Here is a 27,523-nt window from a genome sequence, read left to right on the forward strand (position 1 = left end):
GAAGCTTGAAGACAAGATTCCAATCAATTTATTTTCTTTTAAATAACATTTTCCACCAACATGTAATTTAAAGTAAACCAATATTAATTCAATAACCTTTGATCAACTGGGTGAAATAAAACAGAACATGGCAAAACAAGTTATCAAAAACATCTTTCACCAATCCAGCACAAATGAAAGGGAAGCAAGGGAAATGGATGTTAAATGAAGAAAAGGAGACTGTTGCATAACTCACTATCAATTCAATTACAGCCCATAAATGAATTGTTCAATCTGCATGTCGAGAGCCATGGCTTTCCAACACAATCTATAGTCATTAGACTATTAAAACATAGATGCCCTTGTATTTATTCAATGAATTTAAAAATATTTGCTGACATGTTAAAAGAGTACAAAGACTCTTTTCAATTTGGTGTTGATAGACCCTGGATTTGCCACTATAATGGCCCTATCACAGTCAGTGACATAACCTGAAATATTTGTGTGCTTCTGTCTTAACCATAACACCTCATCATTGTTTATTACCTTGCGCTTTTATTTAGTAACGCTTTTCTAGAATATGCAATCGTTTATTAATATTTACAGAAATCACAGAAGCAGGCACATCATGCCCTTTCTTTTGTACTGTTGTGTTACAGTGTTATTCCCAAGGTTTTTATTTAAAAAACAAAACAAAAAACAAAGCGAAATGGGAGCTTTAATCCCACTAAAATTAACATCTGGTTATTTACACTATTTACATTCACAATCCTGTATGTACACGTTTGCATACCACTTACAGTACATGGGCAATTGTTATTTTGTGCTTAAGGTAATTGCATTGTCATCCGCTCTACAGTTAATAAACGTTTCAAAAATGAGTGAAGAGCTTTGCTTATTTTTGCAGAGACTGAATGGACTAGTCCTTTTGATCCAGGCTTAACATAACCTGAGGTGAACTAATCTCTAAAACTAAACAGTAGTCCAGAACAAGGCTCAAATTGAGATGGACAGCCCAGCTGTAAAGTACCAGATTCACCCTGTTGAAAAACGCCTCTCCAAGTAGTTAATCTAGACTGTGCCTGCTGTGTAGACAAACTAATGGTAAGGGAGGCTTCTAAAGCGCTTAGTGAGTTTAAAGGTTCCTTAGAAGAAAAAAGGAAGATCACAAACATCAAGAAATCGCCCCAAAATGTAGCTCTACCCCTCTATACAGAATGTTACCCTCAGCTGGCAAACTGTTGATAAAATGCAAGCTTGACCCTCTCAATGTGATGGCACAACTTTATGGCAGGGCCAAGCTTCAGGTCCATACACTCTTGTACAGTGGGAAGATTCAACAGAAGCAGGGCCTGACCGTCAATTTCCTATAAGAAAAAACAATCAACGCGCGAGTTTTTATTATAAATGGTCCCATGTGAATATAACAGAGATGTGTACTGTGTGCATTTCATTACTTGATCCATAAAGATGCGTGCCAGAGGAGCACAATCGGTCGTCCTGATGAAACGCACAACGTCTGTGACACTCCATTCCAGAGGACTGCTGTCTAAGCAAAGCTTCTGAGGAACTTCAACACGTGGACTCTTCAAAAGAGAAATTGCAAAACAATCAGCATTGCATACAGACAGATCATGTGAAACTGCCTTGTTTGGCCAAAACAAGTGCTTCAAAATAGGGTAACGAGGTGTTACCTTAGGCGAAGGAGGTCTGTTTTCATCATCCGAGCAGGAAGGCGAGCGAGCCTTGCGGCGTCGGCGCGTAGGACGCGGTGTTTCGGGAGGAGAGGGGGACGGGGTCGGGGGCTGTGACTTTTTTTCCGAATATTCAGAGTCATCCATCAGCTCGTCCTGCAGCTCAGAGCCAGTATCTTCACTTAGAGAATCATCATCATCCAGGTCTTCTTCATCACCACTGCCCTGTGGGACCAAATAGCAAGTGCACGTCACTACACTGCATGTCACTGCCCAATTTTGTATTTCACATTCGAATGATAAACAATATGAAATCTTTTTTGATATTATGAAAAGCTTGTGTCGGGTTACCTGAGGAGAGCCTGCTGGAGTATTGTCGACCGAGGCAGAAGAGCGCCTCTTTTTGTGGACGAAAAGCTGCTTCCTTCTCTTCCTCCTCCTGCCTCGTCTCTTTACACCACCCTCTAAGTTCGAGTGTCCTCCAGGAGGTCGACCCACACGCCTGCTCTTCTTTTTTCCATAGTAATATGCTTCAAAACAAGTTTGGTTATCTTAACAGAGCAACTCTAACAACAGCAAGTAGAGGCAAACAGAAGTCTCAAAGTCATGTGATTTAAATGATTAATGTGCCCTGATATCAGGTAAGCTGTCAAAAATATTCTAATTATAGTTTAACTTAAAGGAACACGCTGACTTTTTGGGACTTTAGCTTATTCACCGTATCCCCCAGAGTTAGATAAGTCCATTCATACCCTTTTCACCTCCGTGCGTGCTGTAACTCTGTCTGACGCAGCCCCCGCTAGCCTAGCTTAGCACAAAGACTGGAAGTAAATGGCTCCAGCTAGCATACTTCTACCAATAAGTGACAAAATAACACCAACATTTTCATATTTATATGTTGTGATTTGTATAGTCACTGCATGTACAAATAACAAGGTCATATGAGACAGCCATCTTTTAACCGTATTCATACTGGGAACTGTAGGCGAAGACGAAGCCCTGCTACTTGGCGGAGTGATTTCCTCGCAGCACCTGAGAAGCAACTGAGAGTTCACGCATGTGTTCTGCTAATCGCTCTGCCCAAGAGACGTTGTTATTTGTACACGCTGTGACTATACAAATCACAACACATAAATAGGAAAATGTTAGCATTATTTTGTCACTTGTTTGGAGCAGTATGCTAGCTGAAGCCATTTACTTCCAGTCTTTGTGCTAAGCTAGGCTAGCGGTGGGTGCGTCAGACAGAGTTACGGCACGCACGATGAAGAGAAAGATATATATGGACTTATCTAACTCTGGGGGGTACAGTAAATAAGCTAAAGTCCCAAAAAAGTCGGCGTGTTCCTTTAAATTCAGAAGAAATACAAAACCATATTTTAGTTTGGGAAAGCAACAATTTCATTCTCTTTTCCTGATCAAATATCTGAAATCAGAATATAGCTTTTCAATATACAAAATATATTTTTTTCGAATGATTTTGGTGTAAAATGCGACCTGAACCTGTTTTTGTGAAATATGAGTATTTTAAATCAACAGTATATTTAAAAACAGACATGACTCTCTTTTAAATATATAACTATAAAAGCAAATCCTAAATATACCCGTTAAGTTCCCAAGTAGTAAAAAAGTGATGCTCACTGTATTTAGTTTTGGTTAGCACCGAGCAGTTCTCCGAGCAGCGCTCCAGAACCATTTTTGGGCCGAACAGGTTGGGACAGCACTCTAGTTTAATGCATGTCTTCCTACAAAAGTCAGCCACCTGGTCCGCTGTGCGAACGATCTCTACTGTCGCCCTGTAGCTCTTCCCTTTGTACCTGTGAAACACGCAGACCGTTTAGGAAAACAAGACCAAACTAAATATAGATTTTATAATTATGTAAATATTTTACACCATATCAATTGTTAAACACATTGACAAAGAGCATAAGAGCATAATCAAATATACTAAAGTGAAACTATTTTGGGTGACGACTCCAGGCCAGATCTGCACCGGATCCGTACCGGAGCTGCTGACTTTGGCGTGTATCCGGCGCGGATTCGGCCCGAAGTTTTCTGCTGTCTGGAACTATACATATTTTTTAAGTAAAATAATTGGTTTTTAATAATGTATATCTCTTATTCAGACTACTGTGGGATAGTGGATGTGCACATGACTCATAAATTAATAGAAAAAGAGTTACTTGGCTTTAAGCGTCTCTCCGTGACCCTGCCAGTGGCCCTCCTGATCCAGCTGCAGCTCTCTTAACACTCGACTGGGCTTATAGGCGGAATTTATCAGGAGTGTCAATACCTGTACATGCCACAGTTCAGCAGGTTAACATGAGGAGAGTTAAGAAGCCTTTAAATAGCATGCATAAAGTTTTCTTTAAAAAACTGAATTTAAGTAAAATTTAAATGTATTTAAGGCTAAGTTAGAGGCAAAAAACAAATAAACTGTAATGCCTAACCTCTTTTAGTACCAGAACACAGTTCCCAGGTCCCACACACTGGGGTAGCTCTGCAATACGGCCTTTATTGAGGTAGGGTCCTGAGAAGCAGCGATGGTTAAAATAGATCTTCGGGCAGCAGTATTTTCCATTTGTCTGGCCTGCTGAAAGAGGATCCGAATAGTAACATGTAAGTGTGTATCAGGAGTTTATGACTTGACTACTTACATAACTAATGTGTGTTTCAGTACTCACCTATCTCAGCCTGACTGTTGTTCAGCTGTTGTTTGGTAGTATCAGGTGAGGAGTCTTTTGATGGGAGCCGGCTGTAATGAAAGAGATAAATAAGTACCTTTCTAGAACTCAAACTGCAACCTTAAACCTGTTTGAGTCTTTCTTACTGTTTCTCTGGCTGAACGACCGCCACCTTTCTCTGTTTTTCCACTGCAGGGAAAACAAATAAGAATGTGATGTAACTGCTCAGAACAAGCAAATGTACATAAAGCTGTAAGATAAACTACATTTTGCTTATATTTTTCTTAATTGCATTAGATATATGATTAAACTTAAATGCACAGTCTAAACACCCAACATAAAACTTTAAATCTAAAGAAAAAATACTTTTACATATCAAAATACACAGCCCATTGGAATGCTTTATTCTGATTGGCCAGTCGCGACACTTGCAGGTTTGTTATTCACAGATAACAATCGCTCAAAACTAATAACACACAGAAATCCGGATGCTGCAAATCGCCCTGACAGGTACAGTTTAATATTACCGTACTTTCTGGACTATAAGCCACACCGGAGTATAGACGGTTTCATCTGACGCACGTGCGCTGACGCGATACACGTCTGGATTCGAACTTTACTTCCGGTTTCGGTTTTTTATGTTTTGACTAGTTCCTAAACTGATCTCTGGAACAAATGCCTCATCGAAAATAACAAATGTTTTGGTTTCTTAGGTAATCTATGTGTTGTTTTTTGCTTGTTATATAAATAAACTATGTTTAAAGAACTTTATTGGTATTTATTCTTAGCGGAGTTTACCAGAAGTTACGTGCGGACCACGACAGCCGCTTGTTTATGTTGTTAATGCTGAAACCGTCTATAAGCCGCATCATTCAAAAATCCGTCATTTATACGAAATAACATAAAGAGTTTCGTTGCAAAACGAGATAACCACCGTTTTTTAAATTTTTCAGAAATCTCGTTTTTTGGTTGTGCATTCCAATTAATTTCAATGCAACTGCAGTTGGTTTGTTTTGATTTAAACCTTCATAACTTAAACAATACAGCTAAGTAGCACCATAAAACAAAATAATAACATGATAACATAATAATAAACATGTTTTGACAAAAATGTTAAAAAATGGATTTATCTCGTTTTGCAACGAAACTCTTCATATATAAGTCGCAGTGGACTATATGTCATGTTTATTTAGATTTTTTTTTCACAAAATCCAAGCTGAAGAACGGACATTTAATCCGGAAAGGCAAGTTATTCAACTAAACAATAGCAGACAGAACAGCAGGCTGAATAAATGTCTGTACGTTAAAGTAATATTATCAGTTATTTAAACGATAAATCATAGCATACAGAACTTACCTGGAAGGTTGAATATGCTAAATTAACCGAACAAGCCAACAAGCGTGAAGTTCGCAGACTCGTCATTCCACATTACGAAATCCATTGAATTACATAAATACAAAAGCAGCATATGGCGGACTCTCGCGGCTGTAGACGGTAATGTTGTCTCTTGCCTCATAAATGTCAAAAATAATTCATATTGACTTACAAGGCGCACCTGACTATAAGACGCAGCACCAGCCAAGTTATGAAAAAACGTGGCTTATAGACAGAAAAATAAGGAAGACAAATTTTACATAAATATGTCCTTAAATAACATTTATGAAGTTATATTGACAAATGATTAAACCAAATAGTGTTCTTGTCACATTTGAGTCTTATTTTAAAACCGAAAGTAAACAAGTTTCCTCACGGAAGGTTTTGCATTCGTTAAAGCAACACTAAAGAGTTCTTGCTCTTTGCTCCCCCTACAGGTTGGAATCGGAATTGTCCATTACCACTGTCGTAAATAATTTAGCCTACTGCAGCAAAGCTGGCTCTGGTTGGATTGTAGGTCTGGCGTAAAGCAAGTTTTTGTAGTTTTCACTCGAACTACAGGACCGCGACCTGACGGTTGGAAACTTCTTTAGTGCGGTTTTGGGCGATAGAGGGCTGCAAAGCGAATGTGAAAGTGCCGCTCACACTGTTTCGAGTGGATGAACGATGAAACTTTTTTGGAAACGTTATTTTAAGGTAAAAAAAAAACTCTTTAGTGTTGCTTTAAAAATGAACAGATAAAATATTTCAATAAATGTTTAATGTTCCTTTCCTTACTTATGAGGTAAATAGCCATGTATCAAGCGGGATAATGTACAGGCAGCCGGTTGTTATCACGAAATAAGCCCCTTCAGTGTGATACAAGACCCTAAATTTCGTGTCGGGTCCTGATCATACAGTCGGAGCTTATTTCTGAGATAACAACCGGCTGCATGTACATGATCCCTTACTTAAAACATTAAAATACTTTTATCATATCTAAATTTAACACAATAGCAAACATATTAACACGAAACCTCTGTCAGCAAGATCACTCATTAAAACAGTGCATCTCGTTTCGTTAGGTAACTTTTAATGACATACAATAAAAGCAGATTGAAATACATGTGCAGTGGGAGTTAGCCTTTAACTCAGCAAAAGTTTTCTGATTCATCCTAAAATGACATTTTTGTAACTTTATTAACATTAGTTTACTGATCAACAAATTTGATGAAATACCGTTAGGGTAAAATCTTTTCTCGACCCAATAATCGCATTAATGTTGTGCTTAAAGTTGTTGTCCCACAAAAAGTTGTCTTGATTTATGGAAAGAACGACGATGTTGTTATCTTAATTCTGATTGGCCAAAATACTCCAGGGGCTGTACCAAAGACGTTTTAAAGGAAAAGACAACTTGAGAGACGCCTATGGTCTCACCTTACTGCAGTCACCCATTTCCGATTCGTTTGATATTTATTGTGATTGCTGACCACAGGCCAAATTTGCTGACCACCCCCCAAAATACACAAATCAATCTCCTTAGATCTACACAATTTAAAAAATGACGCAAAACGGTGAATTTTCCCCATAAGCAACTAGTTTGAAGGTTAGGCTGACGCAATGCTCTACCGGTTGACTTACAGGAACAAAGTTGGAAGTAAACAAAAAAGTGACTGAGTAAGCCATTTTTCACTGACCTCTGGGCTTGCTGGGGTGCTGGAGAGGGTAGCCATTTGTCTCACACCAGCTCACTGGAAAAACATCCATTGAGTCTGTGTGAACTATGATCTCTGGGATGGGCTGCTTTAAACCTGAGGGAAACAGAGACGCTTCTGTGAGGTCAGCAGATATAAATAATACCAAAGCTTAAGGGCAGTATTAACTAGGAGTCTATTAGTAGACTCGCTATTTTAAATCAGTGACTCAGCTTTATTAGTTTCCTCTGACATTACATAATCATTTGTGGTCATGCTGTTAAAAGAAGAGTGTTGCTGTCACACCTTCTAAACGAAGCCACATGTGTTGACCTTTGACCTTGGTAACAGTTGCTACGTGAATGTTTTCAGGACAGAGCGGGTTGACGGCCTCCAGCATCATAGACTCTTTAATGCACTGATCAGATGGGTCCTGAAAGGAAATGTAAATGCAGAGATGTGTCAAGCTGCAAAATCCATGAATAATTAAATAAAAAGATGATGTATGTGCCTTGAAGTATGTAGGTTGTTGAGTGCGAGTGTACTGATGCTTGTAATCGAAACTGGGGCTATAACAAAAATGTATTCTTGCTATGAAAAATTAAATAAAACAAAATATATTCTTTTAGTTTAGTTTATATTTACTATATGACATTTTAAAATCTATTATTAGGGTCATGAGTTATATTTGCACATGTAGGAAAGAAACTCACATTTGGGAAGCAGTGCTGTGGCGCAGCTTCAGCCCCACACTGCTTTAGATAGTCAGCCCAGTCAAAGTCCTGACCTTGAAACCCTATAAACGCACAAATACACACACTACGTCAACGAGTGCACCTGAGATTATCTATAAACCACATGACTTCCTTCTTACTATACATACAGATTAAAAATTAACTAAAACACTGCATGAAAATGATTTGCACTTTGAAGTAAAACATAATAACAAACTGAGTTCTAATGGTAATCCATCGACAACGAATCAATGTGTCGACTGCACACTCACATCACAGTGCTAATTGTCAGACCTTTTAATAGCAAACAAGGAGGTCAATAGCTGTCCCAATTTAAAGGCTGCGACCTCCGAAGGCTGCATTCCAAGACTTATTATGTCACAGCAGCGCGACTGAAGGTTAGTGAGGCCTTCCTAATTTACAGTTTTTCTCAGTCGCTTTGGTACATTTCTCGAATCATACTCACAATTTGCAAAACAGTAAGTGCATTTCTCAAAACAATTTCTACAAATAGCAAAACACCATGGATAACCTGCAAAAGCCAGTCTCTTACTCAAAATTCTTAGTTCATCTCTCAAAAGTAAGTATCTGTATCAATGAACATGTCATTGCCATCAGAATGACAAATCCTTCTGTCATTGTGTACGGATAATTGTACAGAGAATTGTACATAATCATTTGCATGGTTGTACCGAAGCATTTGCAACTTGTTCAAAGAAATGAGAAACTGCTTTTCTGATGTGCACAAGTGACACAATGATGTGAGAATCGAACAGGTAGTTTTGAGAATTTCAATTCTGATCTGAGAAATGTACCAAAGCGACTGAAAAAAACCTGTAAATGATGCGTAATGAACAAATGGATCCTTCACAGCCTCGGTTGTCCCGAGACTCATTAAAACTTTTGTTACATAAAAGTGTGAATTTGGTAGAATTTTTTTTTCATTAATATTTCTGCAATACTGTGCATGTTGCCGTTTTTTTATTAGTGGTCAAGCCTAGAATGGGCGAAGACCCCTATTGTATCCGTTAGTTTTCTTTTTCTTTTTAAATATTATTCTTCTTCCTGTTCCATTGCGGTATATGGCAGCCCATAGAACCGTACATAGGAAAGTTATGAAATTTGGCACACTGACAGAGGACATTGAGAATACCTTATCAACCGTTTTTGCAAGAGCTATATCTCTGCATCAGAACATCGTAGAGACACGGGGATGGTCTCTTTTGACTAATTACACTTGTTGTAACATGATGTGACCCATGTTTTGCCACTGAAAACACCACTCACATGTCCTTCAGTGCTCTAATGTTCCATGATTGTCAATAACAGAAGGACGATTGCAGTAGACAAGAACTTAGATTATTTTTGTTGGTTACATTGCCGTTTTTTTATCCGTTATCATTAGGTTTACCTAGGTTCTTTAATCTGCTTATCCAAACTCAATTTTACATACTTCTGTGCCCTTTTCGGCTTGACCCCGGTATTGCTGCTTGCAGCTATATTTTTGTATATTTCTGGTTGGTTGGTTAATTTGATATGAAGAGTTTTGTTTCAAAATAAGATAACTTTAAGATAAGTTTTTTTTTATTGTGCATTCCAATTAATATCAATCAAACTGCATTCCCTTGGCTAAATGCATTTATTTTTATTACATATTTATTTTAACAGGTCAATAATGTCTCTGCTATGACCACCTGACAGGCACAATGGGAGGGAACAGCAGATGAGACATCTATTATATGGACCCTTCGTAGGCTAGACTAGTCTCATTTCAGTTTGCTGCATGGACTTCGGAGGATGCGACATTCGAAGGAGCCAGCCTTCAAATTGGAACAAGGCTAAAGTGTCTATATTTGATGCAATTATAGACAGTTTAATCCGGCGCACATGCATTGTTGGGGTTACGTGCCTTGCCCGAAGTTAAAGGATTACTCCACTTTAATAAAAATAGAATCCCGATAATTTACTCACCCCCATGTCATCCAAGTTGTTTGTGTCTTTATTTGTTTAGTCAAGAAGAAATTAAGTTTTTTGAGAAAACATTCCAGGATTTTTCTCATTAGACTTTATTGGACCCCAACAGTTTACAGTTTCGATGCAGTTTAAAGTGCACGAAAATAGTCCCCTGCTTTTGAAAGTTACCAAGAGGACTATTTTCGGGCACTGCGTAATATCATTGCGCCTGCTGCAGCCATGGTACTGCAGCAAAGTCCTTGATTATTACGCCGGTATGAGAGTATAGTTTCTAGCCATATGTGCCTAGAAAATCGAAACTTTTAATTTTCCGTCTGTCCCAGGACACGATGTAACTACAGAAGAGTCAAGTTTTAAATAGGAAAAATATCGAAACTCTTTGGTCATTTTTGAGCGAGATGCTAATGGTCTAATCAGATTCAATGGATTATGCTAAGCTATGCTAAAAGTGGTAGCGCCAGACCCGGAGATCGACTGAATGGATTCCAAAAAAGTAAAAATCAAATGTTAAACTCTAGAGGAGCTGGAAGATGAGCCTTTGGGGTGTCCCTTTAAGCTTCAAAAGACTTTAAATAATCCCAAATGAGGCATAAGGGTCTTATCTAGCAAACAATCGTCATTTTTGACAAGAAAACTTCTCGTCATGCTGTATGATGCGCCAGCGTGACCTTACGTATATATTGCTATTTAAGTTTTAAAAAATATTCAGTTTTGTTTCAGTTAATAACTTTAGTACTTATTTAATTTGTTTGCTAAGGCAACATTTTTAACGATCGTTTACTTTAAGTTTTTTTAAGCAAATATTTAGGGCTATATTTTACTTGATACAGTACCAATTAACCTGTTTTAACAGTTTAAGTTTTATTTTGTTTTTCTTAACAACAACAACAACAACAACCCTGTAATGCATAACCTGCTGTATCGAGCACAAAATGTAGACAGCAGAACATTAGAAATGAAGAATGAATCATGATGAATCATTTCTTTAGACATCTAGATTACGACTGTCAAAATCTGAATGACATCTCCAGCTGTTAAAATGGGGAGGGAGGGATCCATAATGACAAGGCCAGACACACCAAGGTAGCCATCACATCTAATGACTGCTCTGTTGTGCAGACAAGGAATGAGGAATTTTTCAGCAAACTGTGCACTCTGTAGTAAAAGCAATGTTCTCTCATGTTTCCATTTTCCTGTGTGATAATGCACACTGCTAGACAAATTCAGAGTGGTTTCGTGGTTACAAGGATAAAGTAAAATGCTTTCGGTGGCCTATCTAATTCCCTAATGTCAACATAAATGAACCACTGAAATGTTTTGAAGGACATAAAGTAGATTTCTATCCAAAAAAGAGCTACAATATACGGACAATTCAAGACCTACAGATCAGCATTCCCAGAAAAACAAAGCAAAACTGTGAGACTACTGCTAACCAAGATCTTAATGTATTGTGTTAAACATTTCAGTTACTTTGTTCTCGCACTGTATATGCTGATCAAAGGAGGTCACATCAACAGACCTGGAGGTGGGCTGAGCTTTACTCCATTCTTTAGACACCACTGTGTTGGGAAGATTCCAGGACTGTCTCTGTGACAGAGAAAAGCATGTCCACCCCCCTCTTTCTGTGCCTCGTCTCTCATGTCGTCCATCCGCACCAGAAAGAACTGATCATTAAACACCTGTCAAACACACAGAGGTTAATGAAGAGTAGGGATGCTCCGATCAGGATTTTTGCAGCCGATACCGATCACCGATTTGTAATCTTCGTGATCGGCCGATACCGATTCCGATACCGATTTTTTTAAAAAGCTGATATGCAAGCTCTTTGATGACTGTAACTGTTACAATCTTTCTAAATAAAATAATACCACGGATGTTGCCTTTGTTATATTACTTGCAGTAATTAGGTATATTACTGTTTTAATAGAGACTCAAATAAATAAGCACAACAAATATTTATTCTGCAAAGAGAAATTTAATATGGCTTTAAAATGGCTTATGTCTCCTAAAAGTACTGAAAATAAAACACTTCACAGACTTTACTGTATTAATTAAATATACACGCATTCGTATGAAGTATAAAAATTCTTTAGTCAAGAGCAGAGAGTGATTTTATTGAGAGATGAATTAGGTTACTGTAGCTTTAAGACTTGACAGAGATCGCTCTGTTCACGTGCTCTGATCACAGGCTGCTGTGTGTGGGCGGCGGCTGAACGCAGACAAGCAGGTGTGAGGAAAATAAAAGTTTAAACGCTCAAAACTTTAAAACGCATGCAAATAAGAAACTTTTGGCATGAGGATGCAATTGTCCGTGATAGATATGTGTTGTATACGCTGTTTGATGGGGATGTGAAGACGCCTCGCGCTGTTTACCGGAGCGCTGTTTACCGGAGCGCGTAGAAAATACGCATATCTCTGTAAAGGCAAAGAGAGACATACACATCTGCACGCTGCACATGAGCAACAGGTTGTAAAAATGCTCGCGCTACATAAAAAATGTCTTTAATTGCAGCCGCATTCAGGATCCTTTTGATGACAAAAGTAAACAGAAAGATCGGTTTATGAGATCGGCAGATTTAGCGAGCACCGATCGAGTCATTTAATGCCATTATCGGCCGATACCGATCGGCGGCCGATCGATCGGAGCATCCCTAATGAAGAGAGCTACAAAAATAAAGGCACAGGCCTACAACCGGTTTTCCTGTTCAGTTACTGGAAGCATGTTTACGGAATACACCCTCTCTTTGATGTGGAATAATACAAGACACACTCTGCCTGTTTTTTTTTTTAACCAACATTATTATTAGGGAAAGGTTGTGATTGAAAACACCAAAAGAAACAGAATCAAAGCCTTGGGCTGATCAGCCTCACATTCATAAGGGTGGAGGGCTTAGGGCGTTGCCATGCAATAAGTAGGGCGTCTTCCTCGAATAAGCATTTTGGTTTTAATATATTAACTTTACTAGCAAAGTATAAGGTTAACTAGAATAGTTTGGTACGTCAACCACAGTTTTGGGCAAAGAAGAGTATACACTATGCGTGGGAGGTACTTTAAATCTTTAAGTCAAAGTCTCTGTCGTGCCTAAAATGTGTTTGTGAAGTTTCAGCTTAAAATACCCTACAGAACACTTCTTATAGGTTGTCCAAAATGCCCCTATTTGGGTGGGTGCAAAAAGCTCTGTTTTTATGTGTGAACCTTTAAATGCAAATTACCAACAGTTAACTAGATCGGACTTCTGTGAATACAGTTTGAAACAATAGTATCTTTATCCACATAAGCGCTAGGGTGGCCATTCGTGCCAGTTCCGCCGGACACATCCCGAACATGTTTTCGGGTTCGTTCTCCGGAAATCGCGTTGCTTGCCGCATACGTCATCGAGGTTCTCACATTTCAGGTAAAATACATTAGAAAATTAAGATTTATTTCTTTTAAGACATACAATCATTGTAGTTTCATTCTTACCTTGAAATGTAACGGTTGCTTTTGTGAAATTAAACCCGAAATATTAAACCTTGATGACGTATGCGGTCGACTAACGCGACTTCCGGAGAACAAACCCGAAAACATGTTCGGGACGTGTTCGGCGGAACTGGCACGAATGGCCACCCTAATTAGCGCTACAGCATGCTAACAAACACATTTAGAAAAGCTTTTGGGTAAAATAAACTAGTCAGTGAGTGGCCGTGGGCGGGGCTTTATCAGTGTGACATCACATTAATAAGAAAATCAATACAGTATGTCTAATAAGACTGCTTTGGTTTATTGGGTATTAAAAAAGGAGGAGTTGGTGGATTTTTTTCATTGTATGGTTGTTGTGTTCACACACTGCCAACACACAACCCAGCAAGCAAAAACCAAGACGTTGGAATGACGACTAAATATAGACCCAATATAGTCTGTCTATGACTAACCCACTCTACCCTAAATAACCTTGAATGCCATTTTTGTCAAAATAACTTGGAGGTGTATGATATTCCAACATGTAGGCAAAGTCAACAGGTGTTCAAGGTGTTTGCTTTCATTTGTTTTAAACTTATACGTATCGTCTATTCTTGGGGCTATGGTAGACGTCTATTATGCATTCACTGACAGCCCAAATTTAGCCTGGGTTTAGCCCAAATTGCTTGCAGGGAATTATGTCCAAACACCTTGTAAAAGTGGAATTTGCATAATTTGTGCCCTTTAAAGGCGGGGTGCACGATCTCTGAAAGCCAATGTTGACATTTGAAATCACCCAAACAAACATGCTCTACCCCAATTGAATCTGAACCTTTTTTTGATAGACCCGCCCTACAAATACGCAACCCAGGCAACGATGTTGGTTAGTAAACATGCCCCTTACTGCCGATTGGCTACAAGTGTGTTTTGTTACTCGGACCGACTCCCTTTTCCAAAGCGTTTCTCAAAAATCGTGCACCTCGCCTTTAAGGGATAAAAGGGTTAAGTTACGATACCTTTGCCACAGTGGCTGGGCTGATGGTGAAAGGAGCAGTTGGGTCCACAGCTTCCAGCTTCATTGCTTCAGTAAAACAGTGTGGAGTAATAGCCGGTCTGTCCTGAATATAGAAACATATAGTACATCAATTTAACTGAATCATTTACAAACGCAATGGTGCTTGCAAAACAAGCAGAAACTGTATCATTTTCAACACAGCTTTCAATGAAATACTTCATTCATTGCATTCTGCAGTCAAATATCTTTGGATGACTCCATGAATCACTCTTGAATAGATACTTTCAACACAAATAAAATTTTCTAATTTATCTTCTTATTTAGTATGTAGCCATGTAATAAGCAGAATACAGTAAATTATAGCTTACGGTGCCAAACAAAGTCAATGCAAAAATGTGAATAGACAAAAATGTGTGTCGGGTGACACAAATGACGGGCATTGGATGAATGCATGAAGTTAAAAAATGTCAACTTGAGTGGGAAATTTGCATGAAGTGCAAGCCAATCAGCGAAGAGCTTACTGACACGTTTGGTTGTATAAAAAAATAGAGAAGAGCACTGTATTCTTTCATAAAAGTGATGCGAAAAACAAGTAATTTAAAGTGTTTTACATAACACGATGTGAATAGTCGCTTTGCTTTTGGTGTGCACACACATACTATCTTATTACATACTACACTGAATACACTGGCAAACAAGTCATATAGGTATAATAATTGTTTAGGAAAATGTATGCATAAAAATTTTGCATGTATACTATATACAGCGGAAATAGCAAGGGGCTAGTATGCTTTTCTGGGCAATGGTAATTGGACATTCTGCAGATGCCTCCATCCAAGGTGACTTACTGTATTAGACTTACAAGCTACAAGGACAAATCACCCTAAAGTAACCTGCACCTTCATGCGTTGCTCAAGGGCACAAAGGCCAGAGTGGATTCACAAAACATTCCAGTTTACAGACTGTGTCATTAGGGTTCAAACTGGTAAACGCTGTAAATTTATCAAACCTGTCACAGTATTTACTGACCCTGTAAAACTCATCACTGATGCTGGAGTCCTGTTCCTGGGAGGAGACGCTCTTCTTCACCTCCTCCCATTCGGCTTCAGTCCGTAGAGGGAGGAGAGCTGCGAAAAACAAAAACAAACACACGATCAGCTGACCTCATCAATTGTTTGTCTTTAAAAAGCTACTGGACTTTGATCTAAGCCCCTGTAAACCTTCCCCCATGCATCAATCCCAAATATTGATTAGCTAAACTCTCCCAGGGTGTACATGCATGGCTCAACAAAAATAACTGCCCACTGACCAAACAAGTTTTGGGCCAGTTGATTAAACCGTTACTCGGTTTATTAGGTATCTTAATGATTTGTTAAAGGAACACGCCCACATTTTGGGAATTTAGCTTATTCACCGTATCCCCCAGAGTTAGATAAGTCCATACATACCTCTCTCATCTCCGTGCGTGCTGTAACTCTGTCTGACGCAGCCCCCGCTAGCTTAGCTTAGCACAAAGACTGGAAATGCATGGCTCCAGCTAGTATACTGCTCCCAATAAGTGACAAAATAACGCAAACATTTTCCTATTTATGTGTTGTGATTTGTATAGTCAAACCGTGTACAAATAACAAGGTGATATGAGACACAGCGATCTTTTAACAGTATACATACTGAGAACTATATTCTCTGAAGACGAAGCACTGCCGCATGGGCGGAGTGATCTGCTCGCAGCACACGAGAAGCCCCTGGTGAGGATCAGAGAGTTCGGTCAGAATTGTGCAAATCACTCCGCCCATGCGGCAGTGCTTCGTCTTCAGAGAATATAGTTCTCAGTATGTATACTGTTAAAAGATCGCTGTGTCTCATATCACCTTGTTATTTGTACACGGTTTGACTATACAAATCACAACACATAAATAGGAAAATGATCGCGTTATTTTGTCACTTATTGGGAGCAGTATACTAGCTGGAGCCATGCATTTCCAGTCTTTGTGCTAAGCTAAGCTAGCGGGGGCTGCGTCAGACAGAGTTACAGCACGCACGGAGATGAGAGAGGTATGTATGGACTTATCTAACTCTGGGGGATACGGTGAATAAGCTAAATTCCCAAAATGTGGGCGTGTTCCTTTAAGCCTAAAGCTTGGAGTATAGTATGTTTTTTTTATGTGTACGTGAATGTACGCGCATGGTGGAACGCACAGCCTTGCGAAGTATAGTTTATTTGACTCGTACATCTACACAGACGTTCAACGCATGCGCCTTGCGACAAAATGCAATGCATCTCCTTGGCTACATACTACATTGTACTGTACAATGTAAATCGATTTAAAAAATTTCATGGTGCACGTACTGTACAGCACTCTTCTGATTATGATAATTGCGTACACGTAAAAAAAAAAAGGCTCATACTTCGGCTATGCTAGTATGCTAAGCTTGTGACAAAAATTACGGCAAATACATGGATCCATGATCTTGAGGTACACCTGAAATGTGGAAAACACTTTTGTTGAGACTTTGTTTTGACTTCTGAGACAGTTTTGTTAAGACTTTAATGTTTTATGACTTGCAACTTTAAAGCAACACTATGTAGTTTCCATGTAAAAATGACTTACAGCTCCCCCATGTGGTTGAAAAGCGCAACGGTGCCTGGTATCAGACACTCTTCTGCAGGCAGGGGGAGGGGCGGAGCTGTGTTTCCTACCCTCCACCGCCACTTTCAGAGTGTGCTTGTAGCAGCTAGGAGGCTGCTCAGGTTGCAGCAACAGTATAATTTGTCCAGTTAAAAGTTGTTCTATCACTGAAATAATTTTAGAGACATTATTTAAAGGTAAAAAAAACTACATAGTGTTGCTTTAGTGTCTACGTATGTAAAGTTCTAGCTCAAAATACTATATAGATCATTTATACTATCATGTAAAAATTGCCACTTTTTAGGTGTGGGCAAAAATTTGCCGTTTTGGGTGTGTCCTTTAAAATGCAAATGGGTTGACCTCTGCATGAAATGGCAGTGTCGTGGTTGGTTAGCGCAGAGAAAGGGGCGGTATTATCCCCTTCTGACATCACAAGGGGAGCCAAATATCAATTACCTATTTTTTCACATGCTTGCAGAGAATGGTTAACCAAAACTAAGTTACTGGGTTGTTATTGTTTAACAATTTCTAGGTTGATAGAAGCACCGGGGACCCGGTGTAGCACTTTAACATGGAAAATGTCAAATTTTTATGATATGTCCCCTTTAAAACAAGATCAACCTTATTGCAAGTCTCTATAAAGGGTTTAAAGTAATTGCAAATTTCAGAGAGATAATTGTGATAATATTGGAAATAAAAAACATTCTCTGAGATATTATATTACAAGTTTTGACTGCATATGTCACTTCCATAACACTGAAATTGCCCTACTGTATGTCACCATGACAGCTGTATATGTATTTACTGTAAAGCTGCTTATCTACAATGCTAAAGCGCTATAGAAATTAACTGAATTTGAATTTAATTGAAAAAATGGGTTTAGTTTTTTGTGGATATCAATGATGCCATAAGTCGATTTGCACATTAGTAAGAAATTAATAAAGCATATCATGTAAAAGTTTTCCCTTACATATTCTACTAAATGTTCTGATTCTTATGTGAACATTCTTATGTGACTGCTAACACAGACAACACTTAAGATCCAAATATATTTCTAGTTTCTGCTTCTGTTACCATGGTTTTAGCAGCACTGACCACTTACATAATACCAAACTAGTATTTGGATTTAGTATAGTGCAGAGCACCTGAACAAAAAATAGCCATGTTAGAAATAATGCACTGTGCAGAAATATTATCACTAATTTATGATGCCAATTTCACCAATGCTGCAATACAACTGTATGTCCATTTGGAAAAGCACCAAACTTAGGTGTTTGTCATTCATGTTACCAACACACCGAAAATCACTTGGTCATTCTCATTTGGCAATGATGAATATGACAGTTCTTCAAAAATAAAAATATATTTTTTAACTTGCACACGGTACTGGTGCTCTATCTGTAATACTGGTTAACTGTCCAACATGCTTAGACCAGTATTGTGTTTGACCCATGTACACTTGTTATGCTTTTTATGCTAAACATTATCTACATTTACATGATACTTTGGACTGCCAGTTAAACTGATACTTTGATTTAAACAAATATGTAAAACATTTCTCAGATCTTTCAGCAGCTTTCTCCTTAGCTTGCACACTCCATGTTGCAACGTCTACAGCAGTTGTGCTTAAATTAAATCATGTGTGAAGTTTCAATTTTTAAAGCTAAAATGGCTTACATACGAACATTTTATGGGAAATAAGCTAAAAATCCTAAGCTGTATCTAATGAATTTGGGCAAATATAGTAGATAATCCCAGGCGTATTAATACCCTCACCTGCTGGTGGTCCAAGAGTGCAGTTGTGCTCCTTTGCCCAGCCAGGCAGATGAAGCAGAGGATCCAGGTAGAAGACCCAGGTGATAGAAAGGGTGTCAGGGAGCCCCTCTGTGCCAGCATATCGAAGCCGTAAGCGTCCCCCTATGTTCTCTTCGATAACTGCATACCAGACCACTTTAGCATTCTGACGGTCCACTAGCTCAACGTTAAGACTTGGACTTAAGAGATCTATTGGATTACACCCACGCTGGGCCTACACACACATGAAAGACAAGAGAGACGATGATCATACAATATCTTTACACATCAACTTTAGAAATTTACATTGCACTTCCATCATCCATTGAAATTCAATCTTGTCTTTTTCTACAGAACTATCATATGGCTTTAGAAAACATGGAAGATAGCACACAAGTCATATGGACATATATGGCTACATTTGAGGGTGTTTTGAAATTGTGAGTAAATAAAGAATTTTCATTTTCGGATAAACTTTCCATAAATTGTACAATAAATGAGTATGTATCTCACCCCTTCCAGTAGATTAGCAGGTACACTGCATGTTTCAGTTAAAGCTTTCTCCAGCAGGGCCTCCCAATCCTCATGCTTTTCACGCACACCTATGCATAAATTCATGGGAATATTTTGGAAACATTAGTGGAAACTATATTGATTATATTGGTAAGAAATTCATGTCATTTTGCAAAAAAAATATTAAATAGAAAAAAGGCACTGCCAGGCAGAAGAAACATTTTTAACTTCATTCAAAGATTGTATTAATAAAATATGCTTTAAGTATTAAAACAGGCCATTCAATAATTTCAGAGGATTAAAGTCTGTGCCTATCACAGAGCGGCAAACCCCGGCACCGCTGCCCTCCCCCATTTCCTGAATATACCCACAAATCAACAGTCAACAACCATATACAGGAATTAGCACTGCAACACTGAGGCTGAAGTACTTAAAGATATGTGCAAATTTGACGGTGTGTGGATGCATGATATATACAAAGCATTTGAGATTTGCATTACCTCTTTAAAGCCCAAATTTAACTATTTATCCCTAAACAGTTGAGCAATGATAACCTCTTGACAGAATGATGAAATGAAACTACCGCCTGATTATAAAATCCCCCAGTTAAGCAAACTGTGTCGCTGCATGCTGAGAATCCGTTTTCAATTCATTTTAAAGGAAAAGCTGAGTGAAAAGTGCACACATGGGATTGTGGGACACAGCACAGCAAAAGGTGAAGTTGGGAATTGTATAACTTTATGCTAATGAGATGCGAAAATGCTGGGTGGCACGGGGTAAAGGCAGTGAGATCTGTCAAAAGTATTTCAAAACCTTCAGAAGTTGCTGGAGTTTCCAATATAATAGAATAAAAGTAAATCATATCTATTCATGCTACAATTTTTATTTTAATCTTTACATGCAGTTCTTTTCTTGTGTCTGGGTTTTTTAAATTGACCTGCATTTGTTTTGCATTCAGGATAAAGTTCCAAATGTACAATTTACTGACTGATTGTATATTTAAAGTGATCATAGATCACATTGAAGACAACCACACAAACTGTGTATATTTTACGAACCCCCCCAATTGACAGTCCACTTACATTTGAGTGATACCGAGTTTCATTACGTACACTGTAATTTTTTAACTGTTTTGAATTTTAATCAAATTGGCAGTGCAAGTTTTTTTAACATACTATTTTATATATTTTTATATTTTAAACATTTAAAAAAATAAATTAAATAACTAGTAAAGCCAATTTGATATACTTAGGTGCAGAGACCATCTAAATGTCATTTTATAGAGAATCATGATGATGTTGCATTCATTTGTAGGAAGCTATATTTATGTCAGGAGAGGATTTTTGTGCTATCCACATGCGTTTATTTGAGCAATATAATTTTTCTTTCTAGTCATTTTAAATATATATATCAATACTTATCCTTACATGACTAATATATCAACCTCTGTGGCCATGCTTTTACATCCGAACAGTTGCCTTTACTTTTCTTATAATTTCACTGCCGCTGGTCGAGTGGTTAGTGCAGTGCACAGTGGGCAGCATGGACATAATTTCGACGATCTAAGTTCAAGCCTTTTATGCCATATTCGTATGCCTTATTTCATTTGTTCACTAACTTTATGTACCTCTGATATTTAACAGTGATGAAAAATTAAACGTATGCATTGACTCAAGCAGCGATTTCCCACAACAACTCTTTTTAGTGAATATATAAAGAGTTTGGTTCCAAAACGCAATAAATCCATTTTGACCAATTTCGGTAAAAACGTGTTTTCTATACCAAGAAAGTGACAAGATGAAAACCACTATTTTCTGTTACAAACTTTCACATAGCATCTTTAGGTTATAAAAACATAAAATCCATTAAAATCCATAACTTGATTTTCAAAGATTTATTATAAAAACAAATTCTTTTTTCCACAAAATGCAATAAATCCATGACAGTTTTTTATTTCAAAATGCTATAAATCTATTAAATCAATGTATAAATGTGCATTCATCTTTACCATTTTATATTTATTTAGTTGACTAGTGGTATACAATGATTAAAAAATAAACATTAATGGCATTAACCAAAACACTTACTTTGTTATATTAAGATCACTGTCATTTCTGCGGTTATACTTGACGTCGTCTCTTTACATTTTTCACAGCGATCAGCTGTAAAATGTTTTGGTCCTGCTCGATTTTCGTTGACTTTGAGTAAAATAATGTAAAGTTTTCATAAGATCCTCTGGGGTCAATGTTTTAGCATGAAAAGCTAATGGATGCTGTCGGGAGAACAAGCACCCGAGTGCCTCTCGCGGAAATTATTAGATGTTGATGGCATACGTTTCTTTCCCGTCACAGAAAACCATCACAGGTTTAGCAATGCAATTAAAGTATAATTTTGTTTTGTTTGTTGATCACGAAGTACAAAGATGAGGAAAACTAGGAGTCCGTGAACTCAGCGCGCCGCCATTGTTTGTTTACATTGCGTGACTGGCGGGCTGTAATTTCAGGAATGGATTTATTGCGTTCTGCAAAAAAGGAGGAGTGGCGTTTATCGCATTTTGGGAAAAAAGGGAGAAAAGATGACAGAATAACATGGCGGATATTGGATTTTGCATAAAATTAAGAATTTACTTTTAACTACTGACCTGATATAATACTGATTTTGGCAGTAACTCATTTTTTCAAAAATGGCGTTTATCGCGTTTTGGAACCAAACTCTTCATGTGTTTGTAGTTGCTGTCAGTTTTACTAGTGAAAAGTATTCGGACATCTATTTCACGTGCTGTTGCCATGGTGAATCGTAATATCGGAGCTCCATTGATGATGGCTTTTCATAGTGGCTGTGCACGCGCTTAATTCAGAGTCAGTCTATTGAATTAACTCATTTCAACTGTTCTGTAACCGAAAACTCAAAGTTTCCCATCTCAGAGTAAGTCAACTCAGAGTTCAAGATTTAAAACGGAGTTTGTTGAACATCCTTATTTAATTGGGCACTGGTAGTAATAATACAACATTCGAAAAGCAGCAATTTCAATGACTATCTGCTCACCCTCAGGAGGTCTCATTGGTCGACCCTGCTGTTTGCTCCATCCTAATGGGTGTAGGTCAGCGGTTGTGATGTCACACCAAAAGTCAGCGCGCCGGTCATCCTGGTAACCCTCATATCGCAGCAGCAACAACTGCCCACAGGTGGTTATTATTGTGGCCACCCAATAAGCACTTTCTGATTCGGTACGCACACAAACCTCCAGCTTCATACCAGGAGCCAGACCAGTCTGCAACCCCTGATCCACCTGCAGAAAAGTTAAACACTAGGTGAAACAACTGACCTAGACAAACAAATCACAAGTTACACCTTGAGAGTAAACAGGTAGCATGTATAGTTCAATATATAGATCATATAGGTGACATATCATTTTAAGGTTACTATACTTAAAAACAAATAAAAATAAACATGTAAAAATGTAAACAAATGATATATAACAGTGGTATAAGTTAAACAATTATATGAAAGTAAATAAAAGTCTTTCTTTTCAGTTGTTATACAGCTTTTCAGTGTCGACCATAACAGTACATTTTGATATAAGCAGTTTTTTAAACTTTGAAGTCGTCAAGTGTGTTTTGGGGCTGATTTTAGTTTAGAAAAAAAAAATTAATTACCTATATTCAGTAATAAAGTTTGTTTGTTTTTATAACGCCATGCCAGCTTTATGGCTATTTTCATGGTGAGACCATTTATAGTTAAACTATATCAAGTTTATACAATTTATTTTTGATCTGAACAATTATATGTTTGCTTAAAGACCGGTAACAGAGTAACAAAAATTCTTATGGGGTTAAAGCCAGCACAATCTAATAAAACATGCTTGAGATAAATGGTTTTGATAAAGAAAGCACATGTTTGTGGTAGGGCTGCATAATAACCAAATCACAACTAATCGTTTGCATAATAAAAGTTTTTGTTTACATCATATATGTGTATTGTGTATAAAAAATTTTTTGTGTATATATATATATAAGTATTCATATTTATATATAATAGAAATGATATATAAATTTAAAAATATATATACACATGTAAATATTTCTTAAATATATGGCGTCTCGAAGTGCAATGTAAGTTTGTAAGTTTCTAAAGTTAATGTGTAATATATATATATATATATATATATATATATATATATATATATATATGGGTATTAACAACTTGGTTTCATTGGTTTAAAAATTGATAGAAGCAGATAGTAGATTTTATGGAGTTTGTTCATAATATGCAGATGCCATTCTATCTGGCATTTGTTATTAATATAGGAATGAATTATAGCGCTTTTCCATTGCATAGTACCCCACGGTTTGGTTTGGGTCAGCTTACTTTGGGGAGCTTTTCCAATGGGTGCAGTACGTAGTACCTGACACTTTTTTAGTACCACCTCAGTAGGGGTTCCAAGCGACCCGCGCTGATACCAAAACGTGACACGAAAACACTGTAGATGACTGATTGGTCTGAGAGAATTGTCACTACCAGTATCATCGCTATAATGTAAAAGATTAGCTTTACATTAGTGCTAGCTTGAGCTTGCGCTGTCTTGAGTAAACCTGTTGTCATCTGTGAATTGCTGTAAGTTCCCAAACTCCCTTTTAGCGATGAAAAACATCCACAGGTTGAGAATCAGGAACACAATACCATTTTTTCCAGCCTTGCAATTTGTGGCAGCACATTTGCGATTCACACGTCCGCATATATGCAAATGCAACTTAAATGAGGCTCAGTGGAGCGCGTCGACTGACGCCCTGGGTGTTTTTACAGAAACTGTTATGTGAGACAGAGGTAACGTTAGTGATAAACGCGACGTGCAAACATTTATTTGTGGTGGTCAATTTTAAATTTGTGGCAGACTGAGAAATAAATTAATGCATGTAGATGTTTGGCATTCCAACAACGCTCTCACTTGTATGATGTCACAGCAGTAGGCAGCGCAAATATAACAACACACGCCTATAATCCCTCCCACTCCGAAGTGTTACTAAACTCAATGAAAAAGCTAACCAACCCAAAGTGAGGTGAGCTGACCCGACCTAAACTGTGGGGTATTATGCAATGGAAAAGCGCCATTATTGGTTTTAAAACCTGCTGATAATGCCTCTTTGGCAGCTAAATGATAAATAAATGATACTGGTTCAATGCTGCAATAAGAAAAGAGCATTCAGTCCGTGTTTACTTACATGTTTAAATGCATGATGAGGAACAGAAAATGCCCCGGTTTCTTCCAGATGATCATCCCAGTTAAACTCCATTGCATCTTGACCGGAGTCTGCATCTGAAACAATGCAACCAACAGTTTATACACCACACAGCCTGTCCAACTCTCACCATCTCATGCATAGTAATGAAATACACTTCAAACTTGAACATTGCATGCAAAAATGTCAAGGGCAAGCGCTCCTAATCTAATTATAAATATGCACGATACAGTCAAAAGCTCACAATGGCGCGATTTTCAAGGTCATGGAGCAGATTATGAGATTGTTTTTCAATTTATTTAGCAATGGAAAAGAAAGAAAATAAACAACTTACCAGACTCCAGCGCCTCAAGGCTCATGTCTAAACTCCCTGGAGCACAATCCAACAGCTTCTATATGAATAATGAGGGGGAGAAAACAACAATGAGGGGAAAACAAATAGAACGAAACACATTATGAGTTTTAAATTATATTTTACGTAAAAGCCTTTTTGTACAGCTATTTGAATCTTGTGTGTGCGTGTTAGAAACTGTGTGTGACAAGATGGAAACATGAGGAGACTTGTACAAGCCATATTTCACACAGCCTAGTACTACATTTAAGCAAACAGGAGGAATCTCTGGTGTGTTTGTAGCTTCAAAGATAAAAGCCACTTGTGACGCTCATCACCTTTGACAGTTAAATACGCACAATACCCAACATTGCGTCGGAAAGGCTTGTGAAGATTTAATACAACACCTTAAAGGCACAGTAAAGGCTGTAATAATTAAATATATAATATTGATATATAAATAAAACCACCTAAATAGACCTAAATACTGAAAATATATAATAATAAACTTACTCGGCAACAAACTAGAAAAAAGAAAGAATGATGGAAAAAATAAAGAAAAAAGGAAAATGGCTAACAAAGTTGCATTAAGTTTGTCTATTCATTCAGAGCTGTCAAGCTGTCTTTGTGAAGGTTGACGTCTCTATTAAAGAGAGTCGGACATTCTCTCTGACAGCCATTGGCGGGCCACGACCCTCCTGCTCCACTGGGATCAACTCTTTCAGTACACCCCCCTCGACTCCAGCTCCGTCTCAAGACCCTGGAGCACAGCCCAGGCCACAGACACAATATACTGGGGGTCACGGTGGTCTCTAATAGGGGCTGAAAAGAGCAGCCAGGGAATGTCCCATTCCTTTACTATGACTATCTGCAGAACTTTGAAAGCATGAAAAATTGACTACATGGTAACATATATAAGTAAAATAAAAAAGTTCTCAACATTGTTTGAAAGAGAAATTAATTGATTATATTTTTACAGTGGTAACAATTACTGTTGTAGTGAAACTATGGTTACCATGGTGATATTCTTAAAGGTAGACTCTGAGGGAAAGGTATTGAGATGCTATACAAGATGATATACCAGAACAGCGCATATCTATTTCTGGTGTGAACCCTCAGCACATTCCTGCCAAAGTCTCCATCACCTCACACTAAAGACAACTTCCCCCAATTGATCCAAGGCCCACAAAATACGTGCGCATACAAGCGAAAACGTACTGTAGCTGACATCACTGATAACGAAAATAAGAGCATGACAAATGACGCAGTGACGGCGTGATCAACCACAGATTGATCGCCATTTATTTTAAAGTATTTACAGATTAATCATTAATATAAAAATTAAATAAATAAAAATAAAAAAAACATTGTTTTTTTTGTATTTTGAAGATACATTTAAAAGTAAAAGCCAATACAAATATTTTTAGAATGGTTATTTGATTTTTACATTTAAAATTGACAATCGGATTTTATGTGGTTACAGTGAAAACTATGTATAAAATAATGCAATAAGTGTATATTTTCTTTTATTTCTATAACAAAATTTGATAATTCAATGGAAAGCTGCCGCTGACGCAGGACTTGCTGTTCTTCACAATAGATGTGACTTACAACACAACTTCTATTATGAAACACAACCAGAGAACGAAACTGTCATAATTTTCTAAAAGTGTCTTCAACTTATTTATTTATATATAAGGTTAATAACTGCTAATATATCTATAATTGTCTATAATACAAAATAATTCAGCAATTTTGTATGTAACTAAACCCCAAATAACCGCCATTTAGAAATACCAAAGGCAGTATGAATATAGCCATTAGCAATTATTAAATATTATTCGGTTTATATATTATTCGTAGAAATTCTCCGTTAAAGGATGATAGTTGCCTGCTCGCGTGTAGTGCAGTGTGTTTGGCTAGCTACATATAACTGGATAATAGCATTTAATATATTCACACCGATCGGGCAACTTTCATTCCGAAAGACACATAATGCAGTTAACAAATACGAATACCAAACCACGCGTTTTCTCAAAGACACTGTTTAGCGACGCTTTTTGTTGATGCGAGTGCGGCTGATTTCGTGCACATGCTAAAAACGCCTGTAACCAAGTCAAGTTACTGAAACGTCATAGCTTAAGCAATAGAGCCAGGCACTCATACGAGCGAGCACAAGTCACCTTTTTTGGAGACGGGAAAAAAGATGAAGGCAACGCAAAATAGCTCGTTAAAGCCAAGGTCGATAAGTGCAAAGGGTAAAATACACAAATATTTGGGAATGCATTTCGTTTCTTACCGATGAGGAGTTTTTCAAGTCGGTTTTAGATGCCGTGTCTTTTTCCGCCTAGTCGTTCACGACCTCATTCCAATATGGCACAAAGTGCCCGTGCGCATGCGCCAGCTCTCGCGCGAGCCTCTCATCCACGAGCCCGGGGATTGATATTTGTTGGC

The 27,523-nt window shown here is 37.8% G+C and overlaps 1 protein-coding gene across 4 annotated transcripts; it reads right to left on the reverse strand.

Annotated features, from left to right (window-relative positions):
• Positions 1-12: 12 nt before the first annotated feature.
• On the reverse strand, positions 13-27,523 carry sfmbt1 (Scm like with four mbt domains 1). 4 transcript variants are annotated; one of them, XM_055183229.2, is made up of 22 exons: positions 26,085-26,282; positions 25,583-25,945; positions 25,073-25,130; positions 24,721-24,815; positions 22,547-22,790; positions 19,502-19,590; positions 18,971-19,223; positions 15,594-15,691; positions 14,566-14,667; positions 11,630-11,789; positions 8,116-8,198; positions 7,709-7,835; positions 7,406-7,519; positions 4,501-4,543; positions 4,355-4,425; positions 4,121-4,263; positions 3,854-3,963; positions 3,312-3,487; positions 2,025-2,203; positions 1,674-1,898; positions 1,437-1,565; positions 13-1,346 (listed from the first exon to the last, which is right to left on the reverse strand). In XM_055183229.2, exons 3-22 carry the CDS (start codon positions 25,095-25,097, stop codon positions 1,206-1,208), a joined length of 2,607 nt encoding a protein of 868 aa, XP_055039204.2. In that variant the 5' UTR covers positions 25,098-25,130; positions 25,583-25,945; positions 26,085-26,282; the 3' UTR covers positions 13-1,205. The 4 variants fall into 4 exon arrangements, with proteins under 4 accessions (XP_055039204.2, XP_055039203.2, XP_055039202.2 ...); XM_055183228.2 differs by lacking the exons at positions 25,583-25,945; positions 26,085-26,282 and adding an exon at positions 27,369-27,523; XM_055183227.2 differs by lacking the exon at positions 25,583-25,945 and having other exon boundaries at positions 4,121-4,260; positions 26,085-26,285.

The sequence above is a fragment of the Misgurnus anguillicaudatus genome, chromosome 14, assembly GCF_027580225.2.
Source record: "Misgurnus anguillicaudatus chromosome 14, ASM2758022v2, whole genome shotgun sequence".
NCBI lineage: Eukaryota > Metazoa > Chordata > Actinopteri > Cypriniformes > Cobitidae > Misgurnus > Misgurnus anguillicaudatus.